The sequence below is a fragment of the Nesoenas mayeri genome (genome assembly GCF_963082525.1).
Source record: "Nesoenas mayeri genome assembly, chromosome: 22".
NCBI classification, from domain to species: domain Eukaryota; kingdom Metazoa; phylum Chordata; class Aves; order Columbiformes; family Columbidae; genus Nesoenas; species Nesoenas mayeri.
Genome location: NC_137572.1, coordinates 7,244,511 through 7,262,182, shown reverse-complemented (window position 1 = coordinate 7,262,182; position 17,672 = coordinate 7,244,511). Strand labels below are relative to the sequence as shown.

General features: G+C 57.6%; 2 protein-coding genes across 2 annotated transcripts in view; both read right to left on the bottom strand.

The window, feature by feature from the left end:
* Nucleotides 1-17,672, bottom strand: part of USP28 (ubiquitin specific peptidase 28) — a gene marked incomplete at both ends in the record, with an annotated part of 269,710 nt that overhangs the window by 135,056 nt on the left and 116,982 nt on the right. The window lies entirely within an intron of this gene.
* The window catches only part of CADM1 (cell adhesion molecule 1), a gene marked incomplete at both ends in the record, with an annotated part of 94,602 nt that overhangs the window by 279 nt on the left and 76,651 nt on the right, over nucleotides 1-17,672 (bottom strand). The window contains 4 exons of the mRNA XM_080358078.1: nucleotides 449-580; nucleotides 5,093-5,173; nucleotides 6,940-6,993; nucleotides 10,857-10,889. Of these exons, the coding sequence (XP_080214204.1) occupies nucleotides 449-580; nucleotides 5,093-5,173; nucleotides 6,940-6,993; nucleotides 10,857-10,889 (300 nt within the window). The remainder of the gene's footprint in view (nucleotides 1-448; nucleotides 581-5,092; nucleotides 5,174-6,939; nucleotides 6,994-10,856; nucleotides 10,890-17,672) is intronic.

Below are 17,672 nucleotides of genomic sequence, written 5' to 3'. Positions count from 1 at the left end.
TCGCGCTCTGCGGCGTCTCACGCGGAAAATCAATCAGGTCACAGCTATTCCCCCTCTCGCGAGCCCACAAACGCCAGTAAAACTGTGTTCTGTGCACTTCACTTAAAGGAGACAAATCTTCCGTCTCTGCTTTCTCTCTCCCCTAATGTGCTTTAGGTCTTTTTTCCCTTTCTCCTCTCTTCCTGACATTATTCACAGCATCGTAACCAGCCTCTCATCCCCCGGCTGCTTTTCCAAATAAACCCGACTAACAGTAAATCCTTCTGTACAAACATCTATAAAGAGGAACAGTCACAACTGCCTGTGGGGGCTTAGATTGCTCTACAAGTTGTAACAAGTTCCCCAAATGGACTGTTCTACATAAATCAAGATAAGGTGGCACGGGGGCCCCCCCCAGGCCGGCGGGATGGGAAACGCGCCTCGTCCGCTCGTCTCCCCAGTTTCTTACCTTTATGTCTGGCAAAGTACCGCCCTAGAATGATGAGCAGGCAGAGCATGGCGAACACCACCACGGCCACCACGCCGCCGACCACCGCGTGGTCCACGCTGCGGATCGCGCCCTCCTCACCCGCGCGAGAATCTGTCGAGACCAGAAGAGCAGTGAGCGCAGGCGGGCGCGGGGCCGCTGGGGGCAGATGGGTTCGGCACGGCGGCTGGGCCGCGGTGAACACATCTGGCGCTCGAGTCTCTGCTACAAGCGGCAGCGCTACGACTACGCGGGTGGGGACAGCTGGGGGAGCGGAGGTGGAGCTGGGGACGTGGCTGGGGAACCCCAAATTTCAGCCCCCCCGGGGCACAGGGAGCAGCAGTACAGTACGGGGGGATGTTAATCATTGGCTCTGAGGAACCATCGCTAACAAGCGCCCTGTTGAAAATGTTCCAACCTCAGCCCAGCAAACTCTTGGCCAAACCCAACCAACGCCGTGTGAACGCGTGTCCTGCCCCCAGCCGAGCAGGGGACACCTCGACCACCGCCCGTGACACCGAACCGCCGGGCCAGGCCTGGGACAGCCCTGCAGCCCGGCAGCGGCGCCGCCCCGTGCCCCCAACCGCTTCGCTCATTTAACTGCTCGCCATGCAATTAGTTCTGTTCCAGCGCCTCCCCCGCGCCCGCCGCCCAGGCCACGAGTGACTGATTTGGCGCAGGAACAACGCCGAGATGAACCGGAATGAGCTATGGCCATGTAAAATGAATGTATAGCAGTGTAAACAATTTTAATTTAAGAACGCAGCTACATCAACCCTCGCTGCAATCCTAATGGCAACCCAGATTTATAACGCGGTGAAAAACAATTATTCTCCCGTTGATTAATACATTAACATTTTGGAATAGAAGCTAAACCATTGTCTCTTTTTTTTTTTATTGAGTCAAGCGCGACACCTCCATTAAAATGATTTACTGGCCATACCTTACAATTTAAGCACAGCAGCAACAGAAACGGTAAAAATCTTTTAACTTTACATGATTTGTGAAGTCATATGTGAAGGATTTACCATTTAAATCTCTCCCTACAAGAAGCACACGCCTATAAATCTGTCCCGCGAGCAGCTGCCGGGCCCGCGGAGAACCGCGTTTCGCCAGCAGACGGAGAGCAACCGCCAGGCGATTTTTAAGAAAGATTGATCTCCGTCTCCCCCGCAGAACGGAGCAAATCTCTGAAGCCTCCACCTCTAATAATATTTGAAGTTTATCGATCAAGCGCACAGACCCGTGACAGCCAAAGGTAATGGTGCTCTTTGGAGCCGAAACCCGATACAAGGCTCTCGAGCAGCAGCCGGGATTTACGCTTTCTATCGATATTTCCAATTCTGCTCCAAGATTAAGGACTGAGGGACCTGAGTAAATAACTCGTGACTGAGAGCGCCACGAGGCGCGCTTTAATTAAAACAATTTAAGAAAAAAACCCTGCGAGTGTTTTCCCCGAGTAACTCCCGGGCTGGGCACGCTCCCTTTTGTGCCATTTGTCAACAGAAACGGAGCCGCGGGGCCGCGCGGCTGCGCTGGGGGGGCAGCAGCGTCGCAGCCGGGGGGAACGTCCCATTACACCCAGCGGCGCAGGGGAGCGGGCGCCGAGTTACGGCCGCGCCGGGCGGCCAGCTCGCCTCAGGCTGACTCACCGAGTCACCATCAAACAGCCCGAGGACGTGGGACCGGCCCCATGGCCCCGCCGGCACCCCGTCGCAGCCCCCGCTGCAGCCCGCGCAGCCGGAGCCGGAGCCAGAGCCGGAGCCAGAGCCAGCCCTTGAATCCGCGCCACGAGAGCCCTGACCTTAAACAGCCGAACCTGCCTTAAACTGCTGCCTCCAACTCACAAAAGCCATTCCCGCTCCGTATCTCTGATTAAAAAAGAAATCACAACTTTATTACTGAAGAGGGAACAGACGAGATGGCAGGAACTGACAAAATGCCACATTATTTGCTAATCCTAATATGTTATTCTTCCTTAAGATTTGCTTTTCTCAGCACCAATTCAATTATAGATGCTACAAATCCTTCTGACATTTAATTCCCTCTTGTCAGGGAGTAGTAAATGTATACATGCCGAGCTTTCCCATTAAGATGTTAATATATATTGGGGCACGCTGGCCTCTCAATCCAACAGCCTGCACTGTTCTATCAGGGCCCGTCTCTGGTTTGCTGCGGGTTGGCGCGGGTGGGAGCGGGGGGACAGGGCCGGGAGCTGCACACACGGCTGCATGTTGCCAACAACATGCACAACTACGGGGCTACTCGACGGCTACTCCGTGGCTACTCACACCTGGGCCGAGCCCCTGCGGGGCGGCGCTTTGCACGACGCCAAAGCGCCTTAAAGGAAAACTCCAGCAGCGATGGCACAACCTGCTCGCAGCTGCATACAGGCAGGAACAAGTCCCTCTGCGTTCGGGGCCCCGAGGCGGCGGTGGCCGTGCTGCGTCACGGGGATGCCGGATTCCATCCGACGCGGCACCGGCGCCGGTCAGTGCCCAGCGGCACGAGCACCGGCTGCCGCACACACCGCGTCAGCAAGAGCCGGGAGCTTTGAATCAGCGGCCGCCCGTGGAATCAGCCCCATGGAGATCCCAGCGCTCGAACGAGAACCCGAAGTTTTCCTTTAAACAAACAGCCGTTTGTCAAACAGCACAGACAGAAAGTGGACACCTGGGACTGCTCCTACTTCACCGCACTAAGGGGTCTGGTTGAGCCGATGGTTAGCTGGTTACTTTCCATGTAACCGCCATCGGCCAACATCCACCTTTGGCACCAGGTCCTTAGTTACGAGGGGTTTTTGCAGGGAGGAGTTGCTTTTTAAAAAAGTGTCACGATCTCAAGTTTCCTCACGTTTTGGCACATGCGGCTGTTCAAAACCAGCCTTTGGTAGACTGTCTCAAGTAGAAAAAAGCTGGCAGATTAATGATGATCTCTTAACGTGGGGCAAGTGCTTACAGCGAGGTTTAGCGTGAGGAAGACTTTTTGTCTTCCAAACTATTAGCACTCAATAAAAAGGTCCCATTCCGGTCTGGATTTAATGAGGCTTTGAACTATCTCTGTGTATGTTCTCGCTCCCACTCTTTTCTAAGCGGCAGCATCTCAAGATTAAGGGAGGGCTGGGCTGGACCTGGCTGACTTTCCCAGGCAGTATTTTAAACCGCAATTGCAGCCGCTCTCAGAGCTCCAGACCCATTAGGAACAAAGCATTTAACACTGAGCCTGGTGCACGCAGCCTGGCCAGCAGCACCGTGCCCGCCAGCACCCTGCCCGCCATCCTGCACCGCCAGCACCGTGCCCGCCAGCACCGTGCCCGCCATCCTGCACCGCCAGCACTGTGCCCGCCAGCACCCTGCCCGCCATCCTGCACCACCAGCACCCTGCCCGCCAGCACCGTGCCCGCCATCCTGCACCGCCAGCACCGTGCCCGCCATCCTGCACCGCCAGCACCCTGCACCACGCTCTGTCTGCAAAGTTTATCTTGTTACTTGCTGAAAGCGTCTTTGGAGGCTCTGGTGCAGGATGATCTCCATTGCCGCGGCTGCACGCACGCTCCCGCGGCAGGACCGCGCTTCCACGCGTCAATGGAGCATCTGCAGCACCGCAGGGACAGCAAACCCAAATCCGCTTCTGTGAGGAGTTCCTACCTTGGCGGCCGTTTCTTCCTCTTGTTAGAGTTGATTAAATAACCAGCACACCAAGGTGACTGAAGCTCCCACATGTCACCGCTGGTCACAATTTAGGTGCCAGTGGCCTTAAGTCCCTGGTGCCCTCTGCAGCATCGATGGCCAAGTCCCGCTCTGCGCTGGGAGGCGGATGGAGCGGGAGCTGCAGGGCTGGCGGGGGCGGCGGGGCTGGCGGGGGCGGCGGGGCTGGCGGGGGCACGGCTGCGGTGCAGAAACGCTGTGAAAGAGCCACCCGTGCGGGGGGACAGGAATCCCCGCCCGCGTGCGACGGGCTGAGCAATGACGGTATTCGTGGCTACCGCGGCATTAAGGCCGCTACCCCTGCTCTAATTTATTGACGGGCTGTTAAAGACTAGTGTTAACCTGTTTGTTGTATTGTAATTGAATTTGGTCTAATTTAAGCCAGGCAAATTTGAGGAGTTCATCCTTCTCCAATCAATAAGCTCCCCTTCAATGACCTATTTCAAGATTGCTTCATAAAAAATAATGCGCTTTGTTTTAATAAATTTAATCACTATGACAGGTGCTCAATGTTTCCTGGTTGTTTCTGCAGCCTCCTCTCTGCCAGCAAATGGAGCCCCACTCGCAATCAATAGCGACTGATTAATCAGCGTCCCCCTTGAACAAAGGTGCTAATCAGGTTTTGATTAGTTAATGGCACCCGACGGGGAGGCCGCGCCGGGCTGCTCCCCGATGCACACGAGGTGCAGCAACGCAGAGGGACCCTTCTGCGGGTGACCCCGGTGACAACGGGAGCAGGCGGCAGCTGGCGGCACCTGCACGTCCACACGTGTGTGCGCACGTGTGCACGCGCGGACACAGCACCCGGCGGGGCAGCCCTGTCCCTTCCCTGCGCTCCCCGCGCCTCCAGAACCAGGTTTGGAGCGGCAGGGACACACAGGGCTGGAGCAGGAGAAGCGCACAGGGCTCTGGAAGCTACCTGGACGGAAGGCAAGGGACGCGTTACTTAATTGCACGGTGGGCAGAGCCTCCGCTGAAGCGTTTAGCAGGACGGGAGCACCTGCAAGGAACAGACGCTGAGCAAAGGGCCCACGCGCCGGAGCGCCCGCACTGCGGCCCCGGGCGCCCTGTCCCATCGGCAGCGATGCCGAGGGACCGCGCAGCTGCACACTCACCTGCGGCGCCCGCCCGCCGCCCCGCGTCCCCCCGGCACACGGGACCGCGCTGCGGCTCCCCGGGATGGGCGGAACAGCCGGGGCTGCTCCTCCGGTCACCCGGCAGCTTTGCCGAGGCAGCATCGCGCTTTGGGTGCACGTGAGGAACCAGAGGCACCCAGCAACATCTCCAAATTCTTCGCACACACAAAAAAATCAGTGGCCAAGCGGGTGCTCCCAAGCGGGTGTCTGCTGATGCACAGAGGGCGCTCGGCGCTCAGCTCGCAGCACAGGGGCTTTCTGCGCCGTTTGGGGGAATTTTGAGTTGTGTCTGAAATTCGGCAACGGGAGGAGCGGGGCTGCAGGCCCACGAGGGGCCGCGTGCGAGCAGATGCCCATCTGAGCAAATCCCCTGGGGAACTGCTTCTCCTCCTGCTCTTCCTTCACCAAAAGGTGCAATTTTCTTTAAAAAGTGCACATTAGAAAAAAAAATAAAGCTTATTAGAGCAAAGCAAATACTTCCCCTCCACATGGGGATATTTACAGACACCTACTGCTGCTCACCTATGGGATCTGGCCCAGGCCTGCAACAACAATTATTAGTATTGCTCAGGTGTTAGATATGTAGGGAATGAGCCCATCATTTCTAACGTCTTGGCCAAAGTGTGCCTATAGCGGCTTACGGGAAGGACTGCTGCCCATCCCATCGCAGCAAGGCGTCTCACAGAGGGACGGGCACTCGAGCACTCGCCTCTTTTGGTGTTGGTTTTGCTCCACGCTCAGACCCGAGGGCTGGAGCGCAGCCCCGGGCAGGGCTTGTCTGGGGACAGGGCTCATCTGGGGACAGGGCTCATCTGGGGATAGGGCTCATCTGGGGACAGGGCTCGTCCCGCGGACAGGGCTCGTCCTGCGGACAGGGCTCATCCTGGGGACAGGCTGAGGAACCTGCAGAGACACCCTAAGAAACGGGAGCAAAAAAATGGGGTGGATCCCTAAAAACCCCCAGGCAGAGTCGGGCAAAACCGGACCGTCAGAGGTTTGGATGCCGTTTGTCCCCCTGACAGCTCCCCGCTTGGAATACACGCACGAGCAACGGATGCTCGTTTCTTGATCTGGATTAGTGCCAGTTCACAAGGACCAGCTCTAAGGGTCTTTATGGGACTTCTCAGCCCAGCGTGGCTACACAGCGGTTCAGCCCACGGGCTCGGTTTCTCCGCTGATGGAGCGACCACCTCATCCTCACCCCCAGCCTGGCGCTCGCACTGGGACTCCGGCAGCGCCGGGGCAGCGCCGGGGCAGCGCCGCTGCGCGTCCCGAGGACGTTTCACCCCGCGCGGCAGAGCCGAGCGCTCCACAAACATAAAGTTCCGACTCGACCCGTCTCAAAGGAGCGTTCCAGAACCTGCAGCAGCCGGGAGGGAACGTGGAAGGGTCCGCCCCCCCCCACCGCTGCCACACACAAATGGGTGCCAAGAAAATAAAAACTAAAAAAAAAGAAAAAAAAAGACAAAAAAGGAGGCGAACCCCAGAGCAGAGAGGAGGAGCCCAGCAGCAGAGCGCCCAAGCCGCCCGCGCGCGGGGATGGCGGCAGCACAGCGACTACACGATGCGACATGGCCGAGGTGCAGGAATGGGGTGTGCGCGGGGCGGCGGTGCCCACGGCTGCCCTTACCTGAGCGGTCCCCAGCGTCCAGCTCCTCTGCGGAATTGGGCAACTGAGTAAAGCCTTACAAGTAAAAACAAACTCATTTTTCTCTGCGTTTCTCGAGCGACAAAAACAACACACTTAAGAGCTGAGGATGAATCGCTTGGGGGGAGAAAAGAATGCGTCAATCACTCGCCACCTCCCGCTGCCCCGGGCAGAGCGGCCCGGGGGGCAGGTGCAATAATTCCCTTCAGTACAGACAGAACATTCCTCGGTCTACACTGTTGGCACACGAAACATGGAGCCAAAGTCACTCACTCATAACAGCATGCACAGACCCCCAGACGCCGTCTTTCGGCCAGCATGGGGGCCGCTGCCCAATTTAACCGCTTGCATTTTGGTTCTCTATACCGAGCAATGTCAAATTGTCTTCCAATTTCCCACAAAATTCAATTTCTTTTGGCAATGTTGGCAAGTCCAGCATTTTACCAATGAGCGAATATGGTGGATCCCATTCCAAAAGTGTGAGGCACGTGTGCGTGCAGACGGCAGCCTGGCCTGCAGAAACCCGCTAAACCTGCCTGTGCCGTTGCCCAAACTGGATGCGCTTCTGGAAAAGCATCTGCCCCCAAAGCTGATAAAGCAGCTGGGCCAGACAGGCGCTCGTGGCCCCAGAGAGCCGCTGGTCCGGGTTTGGTGGAGGAGCCGTTGGGGCCGGAGCGCCGGCTGCGCGTGGGTCCCAGTGCCGGGCGCCGCAGCCCGCGGAACTGCCCGTTCAAACGTTGCTGCGGTACAGCGGCCGGGCAGACCGCCTGCCCGCAGAACGCGCTGTGTGTGTACATAGAGATACATATACATACACAGCTCATCAAAAATGGCATCTGACTGACAGCGAGTCGCCTGGCAGCTGCAGGGCATGAGCTCCTCGAACGGGAGGCTGCTCGAAGCGGCAGCCAGGGTTCTGCCCGCGCGCGGCTCCCGGGCTTCGGGGAGCCCCGTTTTTCGCTCTAACACGATACATGAATGTAATTACCGTTGACTCTCAGAAGCACCGGCCATGCAAACCGGGCTCGGGAGAGGAGCCTTTCAACCTTTATCTCTCCAAAATTGCTTCTGTAGAGTCCTCCCTTTCGTGGAAAAGGAACTCCATTTTCCCAATAATGAAAAAGGGCAACGCTGCATTTTTTATGAAGCAAAAGAAGTCTTGTTCAAAAGGAAAATTAACGATTCACCAATTCCGTTGCTACCTGCACCTGCTGTACTTACGAATGCCACCGAACGGTATAAAACCTGTTGTGAGGCATTTTAAATCCGTGTTAAATTACTTGTTGATTTTTTCTCATTAAACTTTCATATCGGCTCTTAAAGCCCCTTCTTTTCACTCGCGATCAGAAGGAATTCAAAGCCTGCTGCCACTTCTGTGGCGGAATGAAAGCCAAATTTCGCTGGGAAATGCCAATCTCGCCATTTCTGCGGGCAGAACAGCGCCAGGAAAAGCGATTTCTCCTTTGTATGGAGCTGTAAATAAGCAATTAGGGATTCCGTTTTATGGCGCGCGCTCCCCGGCGCCGCGCAGAGCTCAGCGCGGGCAGGGAGCTTGTGATGTTTTATTCAGTCCCCCCAAGGACTGGATTTGTAAAATACACTTAGGAACGTATTTAGTGTGAGCTGCACTTTCAAGCGGGGCGTTCTCCAGGAGGAAAGGCAGCCGGACAGCAGGGCCGCTGGTAACGTCACCGGGAAAGCGCGGGGGCTGTTCACCGTGTGCTGTGGGCTTTGGGAGATCCGTGATCCCCAGCGCTACGGGAAAGAGCAGCAGGAGCTCAACACAGCGGAGTTAACGTTCTTGTACAGAACCCTGCCCAGGCCGCGATTAAAAACTCCTACGGGCCTTGGGGAGGAATTTCCAGCGTACAAACTCATTTACCTGCTGTGTTACGGGCAGGGTATTTTCCCGTCTCTCTTGCTTCGGGGCGGGGACGTTTCCTGACTCTGCCCTTGTGTGCGGGCTCGCTGCTTTGCCAGCTTCAGCGGACTCTGGCCCTACCTGTGCCCGGGGGGCAGAAACGCTGCCCGCGCAGCTCGGGCGCCGCGGCCCCCGCCGAAACAGCCAGAGCCCTTGGGCTCCTCCCCAGCGCGGGGCAGGCCGCAATTTGGGTAAAAAGGGGCGAAATTAAGTCACCGCTCCTGCTGCAGGAAAAACCCACCATGTATAAGGTCATGGCTGCTTATACATGTCCTGCGTGCGGGGGCGGGGAGAGCCGCGTGTCCCGCGGTGAACACGGGGCAGCCGAGCGGCCGAGGGCACAGACCCCGCTGTCCCACGGGGCGGGGGCCGCGGCTCTGCCGGCTCGGCCGCGGGCGCTGCGAGCAGGAGGGAGGGCTCGAGCTCGGGAAAGCCGGCTCAGCGCTAAACCCAGCTCAGGGCGGTGCAGCAGAAGCACAAGCCTCCCTGCCGGCCATGACCATGCTGTTATTGGAGTTCTGGCAATGAACAGTGCAGAGAAAGGAGAAAGTGCATCAGAAAATTGACAGTTAAGCTCTCATTTTCCAACAAAAGAGTCAACAACGTTCGTGCTTTGGTCACTCATGCACCGCTGCGTTAACTCCATTCCGCAGGAATGGCGGGGGCTGCGCTACCGCTTTCACATGCACACACACGACAGGACTCCTGTCCCCAGTCCTCTAGGATACACTCCAAAAATTGCATTGCTCAAAGGTCTTTCCCGATTCAAGCATTGTGCAGGTTCCACGCTAGCCTGGCGTTTCGTTTTCTTTGCCATCAATCTCATTTGGGTTGTTTTTTTTTAGTTTTAAATTTTTTTCTTCCCCCAATTCATTTGAAATGGTTTTTGGAGAAAATCCATTTGGCTGTAGTTCATGCCCATGCATTTCTAGTCATTCCCAGACATGCTCACTCCCATCGGACACCGGTCAGAACAAACGGCCAACATACAGGAACACCTGGAACACTCCATCCACACTCCAGCAACACAAGCTTGGAAAGAACCCCGAGTCTCCACGGGAAAAGCGGCCCCGGGGAAACGCGCGGGGCCACGAGCAAAACCGAGGGTGGAGGCAGGAAAGTCTGTGGCAGCTGGGTTCACCGGGACGCTCGGCAGGGCCCTCTAAGGACAGGGGACACGGCTCTGAGCCGCCACCACAGCGGGAAACGGGCTGTTCTGCACTGCGGATCCCTGTCCGCACGGGAAACGGTCCGTTCATCAGAACCACGAGAAACTGAAATGGCAAACTCGGCTATGGATCACCCTTAATGAAAATGGCCAGAGGTTTGGCTTGCTTAGCTGCAAAGCGAGCTCGTGTCAAAGCACGGTACACGCTCTGCTCCCTGTCTGCAGTGAGCGCTTAGGCTCAGTTTTAACACCGCAGGAAGCTCTGGGGCTGTCGAGCCGTGCGCTAGACCGCCCGGAGCAGCCGAGCAGGGTCACCCCCCAGACTGCCCTGCTGCGGCAAAGCCGCGCTGCTCGCTGCCAGCCTGCGCGGTGCGAGAGCGCGACCCCGCACCATCGGCATCCCCGCAGCGGCCAGCACTGCCAGGCTGGCCATCCTGCCGGCTCACAGGGACAGAAGAACGCCCGGGATCCCAAGCACCTCTTCAAAAATTAGATTTCAGTTCCAATTTTCATAAGCCAGATCTCTTTTGTGCGCCCGAAGTGGCGCCGGCGCTCAGCAGGCGCGGGGAGCGACGCGCTCCCTCGCACACGGGGACCGGGGCTCGCCGGGCGCTGCAGCCGAGTTCCCAACAGGAGCACCAAGAGCGGACAGACTTTCCAGCCTTACAACCCATGGTGTATTTCCAAGCTCCGTCCACCCGAATCGTGGTTTTCCCCTGGAGACTCCACCTCCCCTCTGCCTCCCCTTCCAGGCTTGTCTTGCCACTCAGCACCGCTGAGAAATAAGAGAAACAGGAACGTGATACCAACCGTGAGCTGCCGGTTCTGTCGTCGCCGTTGTGTCTACACACGGGAACAGAGGATTGGAGGAAGGGAAGAAACAGGAGGAACAGCATGCAAAAAAAGGGAAAATGGAAAAAATGGAACAGATAATATATGAGCAAGCTTTCAAAGAACATTGCGTGACAAGCAATAATAAAATGAAAGGCAAAAAGCATTTGAAGTGAGTTGCACTGTTTAGAAGACATGCCTCCAGTTCAAAAGCTGGGAGCCTGAGGAAAACAGTAAATTTCTCTCTTTTTGCAGGACCTTGCCAGGACAAATTACTGGTGGTTGCAAAGCCAGGGGGGCGGGAGACGGACAACACCGACACCAACGCTCTTGGTGGCGAGGACCAAAACAGAAGCTCGGGAGCAGGACCAAGAGCCAGCCCTTGGGAAGCAGCTTTTCCGCATTCAAACATTGCCTGCAGCGAAGTGCCGGGACCGATCCCCACCGCGGCTCCACCGGCTCCTCGCATGCTGTTTTCAGCATGTAAAACTTGGTTCTAGAACCGGCAAAGGCCGGTAGACATTACCGGTCCCTGTCCCGCAACAGTGAACTGGGTGACAGCTGCTGGGATCAAAACACGCGGAGACGGGCCGGCTGTTACTGCGAGGTTTGTGGCGCGGCGGCACCGCTGGGGAGCCCGGGCTGCTGCCCCCCAACGCAGAGGCGCCGCACCGCCCAGCGCTCTTTGGAACGGGCCGTTTTAAAGACCAACCCAAATCCGAAGGCTTTTCCTGACACTGTCCTGTGCTATGTCCTCTTAACCAAGAGGTCTGAATCACCTTTATCTGAATTACCGGCTATTTAGTTGCCGAGAGTTGGCTTTTGGCCGCCGTCCCGGGTTCGATGCAGGCAATGTTCCAATGAAGAAAGCCGGGAAGCGCTCCGGAGCGCGTCCCGCCCCTGCGGCACAGCCCAGAGCTCGTGTTTTGTGGCACCGACAGACAGTCCCCGTTGGTGTTTCCCCGTGACGTGCGGACGGAGAACCCGGGGCCGGGAGCCCCCGCACGGTCACGGGCAGCGGGACAAAGTACCCGCTCGCGGCACTGCGCCCGGGGACAGCCCAGGGTCTGGGTTTCTGAGGCAGCGGTGAAGGCAAGGGTGGTACAAGGAGCACACAATACTTACAGATACAAGCTCTACGTGCTTTAGTTACGAAAGCAAAACAAATAAGCCCTGCACAATTTAACAAACTGCACCAAGATTTGCATAACAGATTATGGAGCCGTCATTAGCCTGTTCCCACTGCCCACACACGCGGTTCTGGTCCTGGCGGTCGCGTGTGGGGCCGCTCGGAGCCCCGTGTCCCCCCCGAGCCCCGAGCCGGGGAGCAGAGAGGACACGGGGCACGGCGCTCGGCTCCGTTCTCGGGGAGCCAGCCCAAACGGCGCCTCCTTGGGACCCAGCAAATGGTGAGGGGAGAATGGCGGTGAAGGGGGAGAGCATTTGTTTAGAGGGGTCGTAAATCTGAGGATTAACTCCTGAGATAGCGTCTGGGCACCTACCAATAGTCTCAATTTACTGTCTTCCTGAAACAAAAGAAAGTTACGTCAGCTTTGACACTAAATAGAGAATCTGCTGGAAGCAAACTTGTATTCACGTGCTGGAAGAGATATTAGTGGAGAGAGTGCAAACTGGACAGTGCATCTCGCTTCCCCGGCTGGGGACAGAGACCAACAGGTTACAAAAAATAAACTTCTCAAGCGGTTGTAAGTGCGAACAAATATCCAAGTCAAACAACATGTTGGCTGCAGCTGGAATGACAAAGTTATGATTAGCAAATGGTTTGGATGGTTGCAATAGGGAACACAGAGCGGTTAAGTTCAGAGGGGTTTGCTGAGTCCTGTGCAGTGCCCGAGTCGCTTTGAGAAGAAGGACAAGACACACGGTGCCTCTTCCCGGGAGAAGAACCTCGTGTTAGGGGAGAGCAAAGGCTGACCCGGCTCCGGCACCGGACAGACGCGCCACGGCCGCTTCGGCGTGAAATCACGAACGCGCGGCAAACCGCGCACACAGCGACGCCACAGCTCCCGCCCGACCGCGGAGGGGACGGCCCGGCCACCCGCACGCGTCAGAGACCGGCCAGCGCCAAACGGGCTCCCGGACACCTGCCCACGTGCCGCAGGCTTCTCCTTCGCTGCCAAGAGCCACGTTCATCCGCCACGTCCTAGGAAAAAATCACCTCTTCTCCTCAAACTGCGGCCGACGGGGAAGTCCCCAAGATCCTCCCGGCTTCACTAGTGCTGGAGGAAGCGCAGGAAAGGCTCTGCACTGCCAGACGCACCGCTCTGCTGCCCAGACGCAGGCGCGAGGAGCCGCCACGCAACGTACGCAGCCGCGGCTCGGCGCTTGAGAGGAGACGGTGGTGCTGAAAAAGGGCTGTTCACGGGCCCTGGCCGAGCCGAGAGGACACAGAAAGCGCAGCAGCGCGGGGCTTTCCAGCTTCACACGAAGGCTCCTCTTCCCCATTCTCAGCGCCAGGACAACCATTTTGCTGGATGGGGACAAGTAGAACAATACAATGCCCTTCCAAAATCTTTGTGTGCATCAGTTCGCTAGAGGTCTGGTTGATAATGAAGAAGGTGTCCAAGGAAGGCCCCGTTGGCCTCTGTAGAGCTGCACGTTTCACTTCATTGTGATTTCTGTCAGCGCTGGCCAGAAGAACAGAGCTTAGCTGGAACCAAGACACTGCCACGCACCGTCCTGCGACGCGGATGGTGCGATCTGCCAGCTCAGACAGGATTTAGCCCTCCCCGCTCCATCGGGCAGCTGCACAGCGTGCACACACGCATCTCTACACACGTGTTTTTGGAATTACTGCATGAGGGCGTCTGGGCACCACCCTGTTGAGTTACGCGCTCCAGCACTGCACCCCTTCGCTTCGTCAAACGGATTCTCTCCAAGCCCAGGCTGCTCGCAGGATGTGACAGGCTGGTCCCTTTGAACTCGGCCGTCACCAGCACACGGCCTCAAACAGAGCGAGCGCCAGGGAGGGATAGTAAAATCCCAGCAGCACAACTAAATGCGCCAACCCGAACGCCTGAGCTGTAGCCTCAGAGAAGCACACGATACACGGGAGACTAAAACCACAGCTATTGCAAAGAGAATTCCAGCAGCACGCCATCAAAGTAACGGCAAAATACACTTAAAAAATTCTAGGATGGTATTCGTCAGCAGAGATATCCATTCAGTATCTCAGCTTTAAATTGCTCTCTGAACAGCAAACAAACGCCAACCTGCTCACTGGCCTGTGGAGCTCTTGTTCTTCCCCATTTTTCAGAGCGCTTCCCGTGCACCGAGCGGGGTGAGCGGGGATCCCTGCGCCGGGCCAGCCCCCGAGGCCGCTGGAGCCCCAAGAACCCCGTCGTCCCACCGAACGCGCACCCGCCGTGCAGCAGGGACACCGCGTGTCGCCAGCGCCACGGGGCAAAGGAGCCGGGGAGGCCGGCGTGGGAAGCACCGCAGCCGCTCCCGAGGACAGGAGGATGGACACGTCCTTCGCACCACCAGAGTCTACGAGGATCCTCCGAAAAGCGGCTCCAGCTCGCGCTGGAAGCTTTTGCGCACGGGCGTGTTGCAATGCACCCCAGGGATGGTTGGATCTGCAGAGCAGAAGTTGCACAAAACTAATCACAATCTGGATGGACGTTGTGTGTGACAAGAACAAAACCAGCCCGAATTAGCGCTGCGGCTCCGGCGCCTCTTCATGCTCCCCGGGCAGAGCTGTGGGGATCTGGGGGTCATTTGCGCCCCACGCGGGTTTCACAAGGAGTGCGGCAGTGGGGGCGCCCGCTCCACCGCCTCCCCCTCCCCAGCACCCGCCTCCCGCCAGCGAACCGCGGCTCCCGCGCCGTTCCCGCGGTGTCACCGCTGCCGCCAGCGGACGCGACAGCTCCGTAGACAGGTACTAAAAGACTGACTTTGTTTCATTTTACTGTCTGTAACAGGCCTGTCAGCTACTCTCCCTTCCTTTATTCCCTTTAATGCGGTCATATCCTGGATGAAAATGTCAGAAGAGCGCAGTATCATCTTTAAATTAACTTGACATTTTACCAGGGACGTGCAGAAGCTTCAGCGGAAAGCAAAAGTTAAATCAGAAATGATTTGGGGGAACAAACGCTGGGCCCAGCCCCTGCGCGGTGGCACCAGCAGAGCCCGTTTCAGGAGCGAGCAAAGTGCTGAGGGCAGGATCAGCGTTCCCCTCCGTTCAGGCGGTTTCTTGGCGTGCTGACCTGAGCTTTGAAAACCTGCCACGCTATTTCTCCTCAAAGACTTCAGGTTTTTGTGCGCTAATATTTCTCAGGCACCTGAGGTGAAAGAGAAACGTGGTTTTCTGTGCCCAGAGCTGGCACGTGGCTCGTGGCCACCACGTGTCAGCCGCTCCAGCTGCGGCACAGCTGGCTGCACCGTGACCCCGCTCGCGAGGGAACACGCGGGGTCCACACGGCCCCTCGTGCTCCCAACCCAGCTCACGGGAGCCTCCAGCACCCGGATTCCTCGGCTGAACGCGCTGCCCGCCGCGCTCCAAGGGATCGGGGTTGAGACGGGGTCTGTGCCAGCTCGCCGTCAGCGCCGCCGCGGGACGGACAGCGCGGGCTCTGCAGCTCCCAACACCGGCGCCGCACACCTTGCGCCCCCAGACCTGCACCCAACGTGCTGCCAAGACACCTGCGCGATCCACCTGCAGAGCGTGCTGAATGCAGATGTGCCCGCACAGATAGCGCTGCAGATCCCGAGGTGCGGAGGGCGTGCGCCACGCCAGAGCCGCAGGCAGCAAAGCGGCGCTTGGCCAGGCCGAGCCGCAGCGCGCCCCCGGACGGGGCTCGCGGTTCTGAAGAACCTTTATCTCCCAGGAAACAACAGCCGTCCAAAACCAGCGTGTCAAGGAACGACTGCAGGGGTAATTCAAATTATGCAGTTTGCTCTGCTGTATCATATTGTACATCTTAATGAACAAAGCCACAAGGACAAATTGAACTGATAAAAAAGGGCTTGCCAGCGATAACAGCCGAAACACCAAAGGATGGCCGGAATATCAATGCAGCTGGAGGATATATGAAAAAGATCAAACTGTCATGCAGGAAATCTTTTCAAGCACCTACACCGAAGCGAAGCTGCGGTGACAGAGGAAGAGCTTTAGAGGTCGTGCTGGTTTGGAAACTCCAGCGCTGCTCGGCTTTTCCTTCTCGCGGCCAAAAGCAGCAGGTCGGCTCTGCAGCCACCGCCCCCAGCGCTGCAGTGGCTCCGCTCGGCGGCCAGGACACAGCGCCGGGGCCACGCGCGAGCCAGCGCGGCCGACGGGAGCCCGCGGCAGGCACGGGACAGGCCTGGCACCGGAACCCGCACCGAGGTCACCGCAGGGCCAGAGGCAAGCAGGCCGGCTTCAGCCCCTGCTCCCGGGGGCCGTTTCCACCCCGGCTGCCACCAGCGCTGCTGCCGCGCTCAAGAACGGCTCAGCCTTCTGCTGCTGACGGGAATTAAGGTATCAATTGTCTCTTGAGGCTTTAAATAGTGTTTCAACACTACTATGCTATGTAATTCTAGAGATTATGTTAATTTGACCTAATTTTTCCAGCTACAAAGTCTCTTAACTATCGAAGAGCAGAAGTTTCTGGAGCCGCAGGTCGCTGGCTGGAACACACACGGATGTGGCTGCACAGGGCAGGCGAAGCCGCAGCTGCTCCGCGCGGGAAAAGATGAACTTGCGGGCAGAAGATGTGGAGACACGTCAAGAAAGTTCAGTGTCAGATCGGTGTCAGGGAAGAATCTAAACATTTCTGTTATCGGCACTAACTGATCTCCCTCCTACGCGTCCCCAGCAGCGGCTGCTGCAATCAGCGCACAACGACACATTTCCACTGCATTTCCAGCCCCGTCAGCAGGTCACAGCCAACACAGAAAGGCATCGAGGGGCTGGTGCAGACCCACCTGGGTTTTGCCAACACGATGTCAGCAAGTCTGGAGTTTGAGATCCTCCATCATTGAAGAAAAGGTGTGAGAAAAATGAAGGACAGGCACGCGCTCCCGATCTCGAGGGGCTTCGAGAACCACCCGCGGCCCTTGGCTTCTCAACGCCAAAGGCTGGAAAGCTGCTGCGCCAAAGGCTGGAAAGCTGCTGCGCCAAAGGCTGGAAAGCTGCTGCGGAGCAGAGCCCAGAACCGCCTGGAAAACGCGGAAAAGCAAACCCCAAACCCGCCGTTCCTGACCAAGAGCCCTGACCGGAGCCTGGACGGCTGGCGAGCATCGCGGCCCCGGGACAACCCCCGAGTCGGCCCCGGTCCCATGGAAAGGACGATCATTCACGTTTGCAGGCACAGACACAAACACGACAGGATCGATCAAGCATCCAGACAAATGCTTCCTTTCGACCTTCCAAAATTCACTGAAAGCATCAGCAAATGACTGTAAAACAAAAGCGTACACGTGTTCACTTACAGCAGGACGCGCGGGACCGGGTTTCTCTGCCAGCGGCTCTCAAGGAGACCTTAAGTTTGAAACTACTGCGAAATGAAAGCTGGTGAAGTTAGGAGTAAATCCAGGATTGGAACAAAGCGAGCAGGTGAAAAAGGGGCAGGTGTCGGCGTCTCCAGCGTCCCCGGCCGGTGCCGGAGCCGCGCGGGCTGGGAAGCACCTGCGGGAGGAGGAAGAGCGCGGCGAGAGCTGGCCCGGGCGGCGAAGGCACCTGGGGAGGAAGGTTCAGCTGCTTCCGTGCAGCGCAGCCCGACTGGTGCGGAAACCTCGGAGAGAAGCCGCGGGCGGCCCGAGCCGGACACGTGGAGCAGCCGAGCGGCGGCAGGA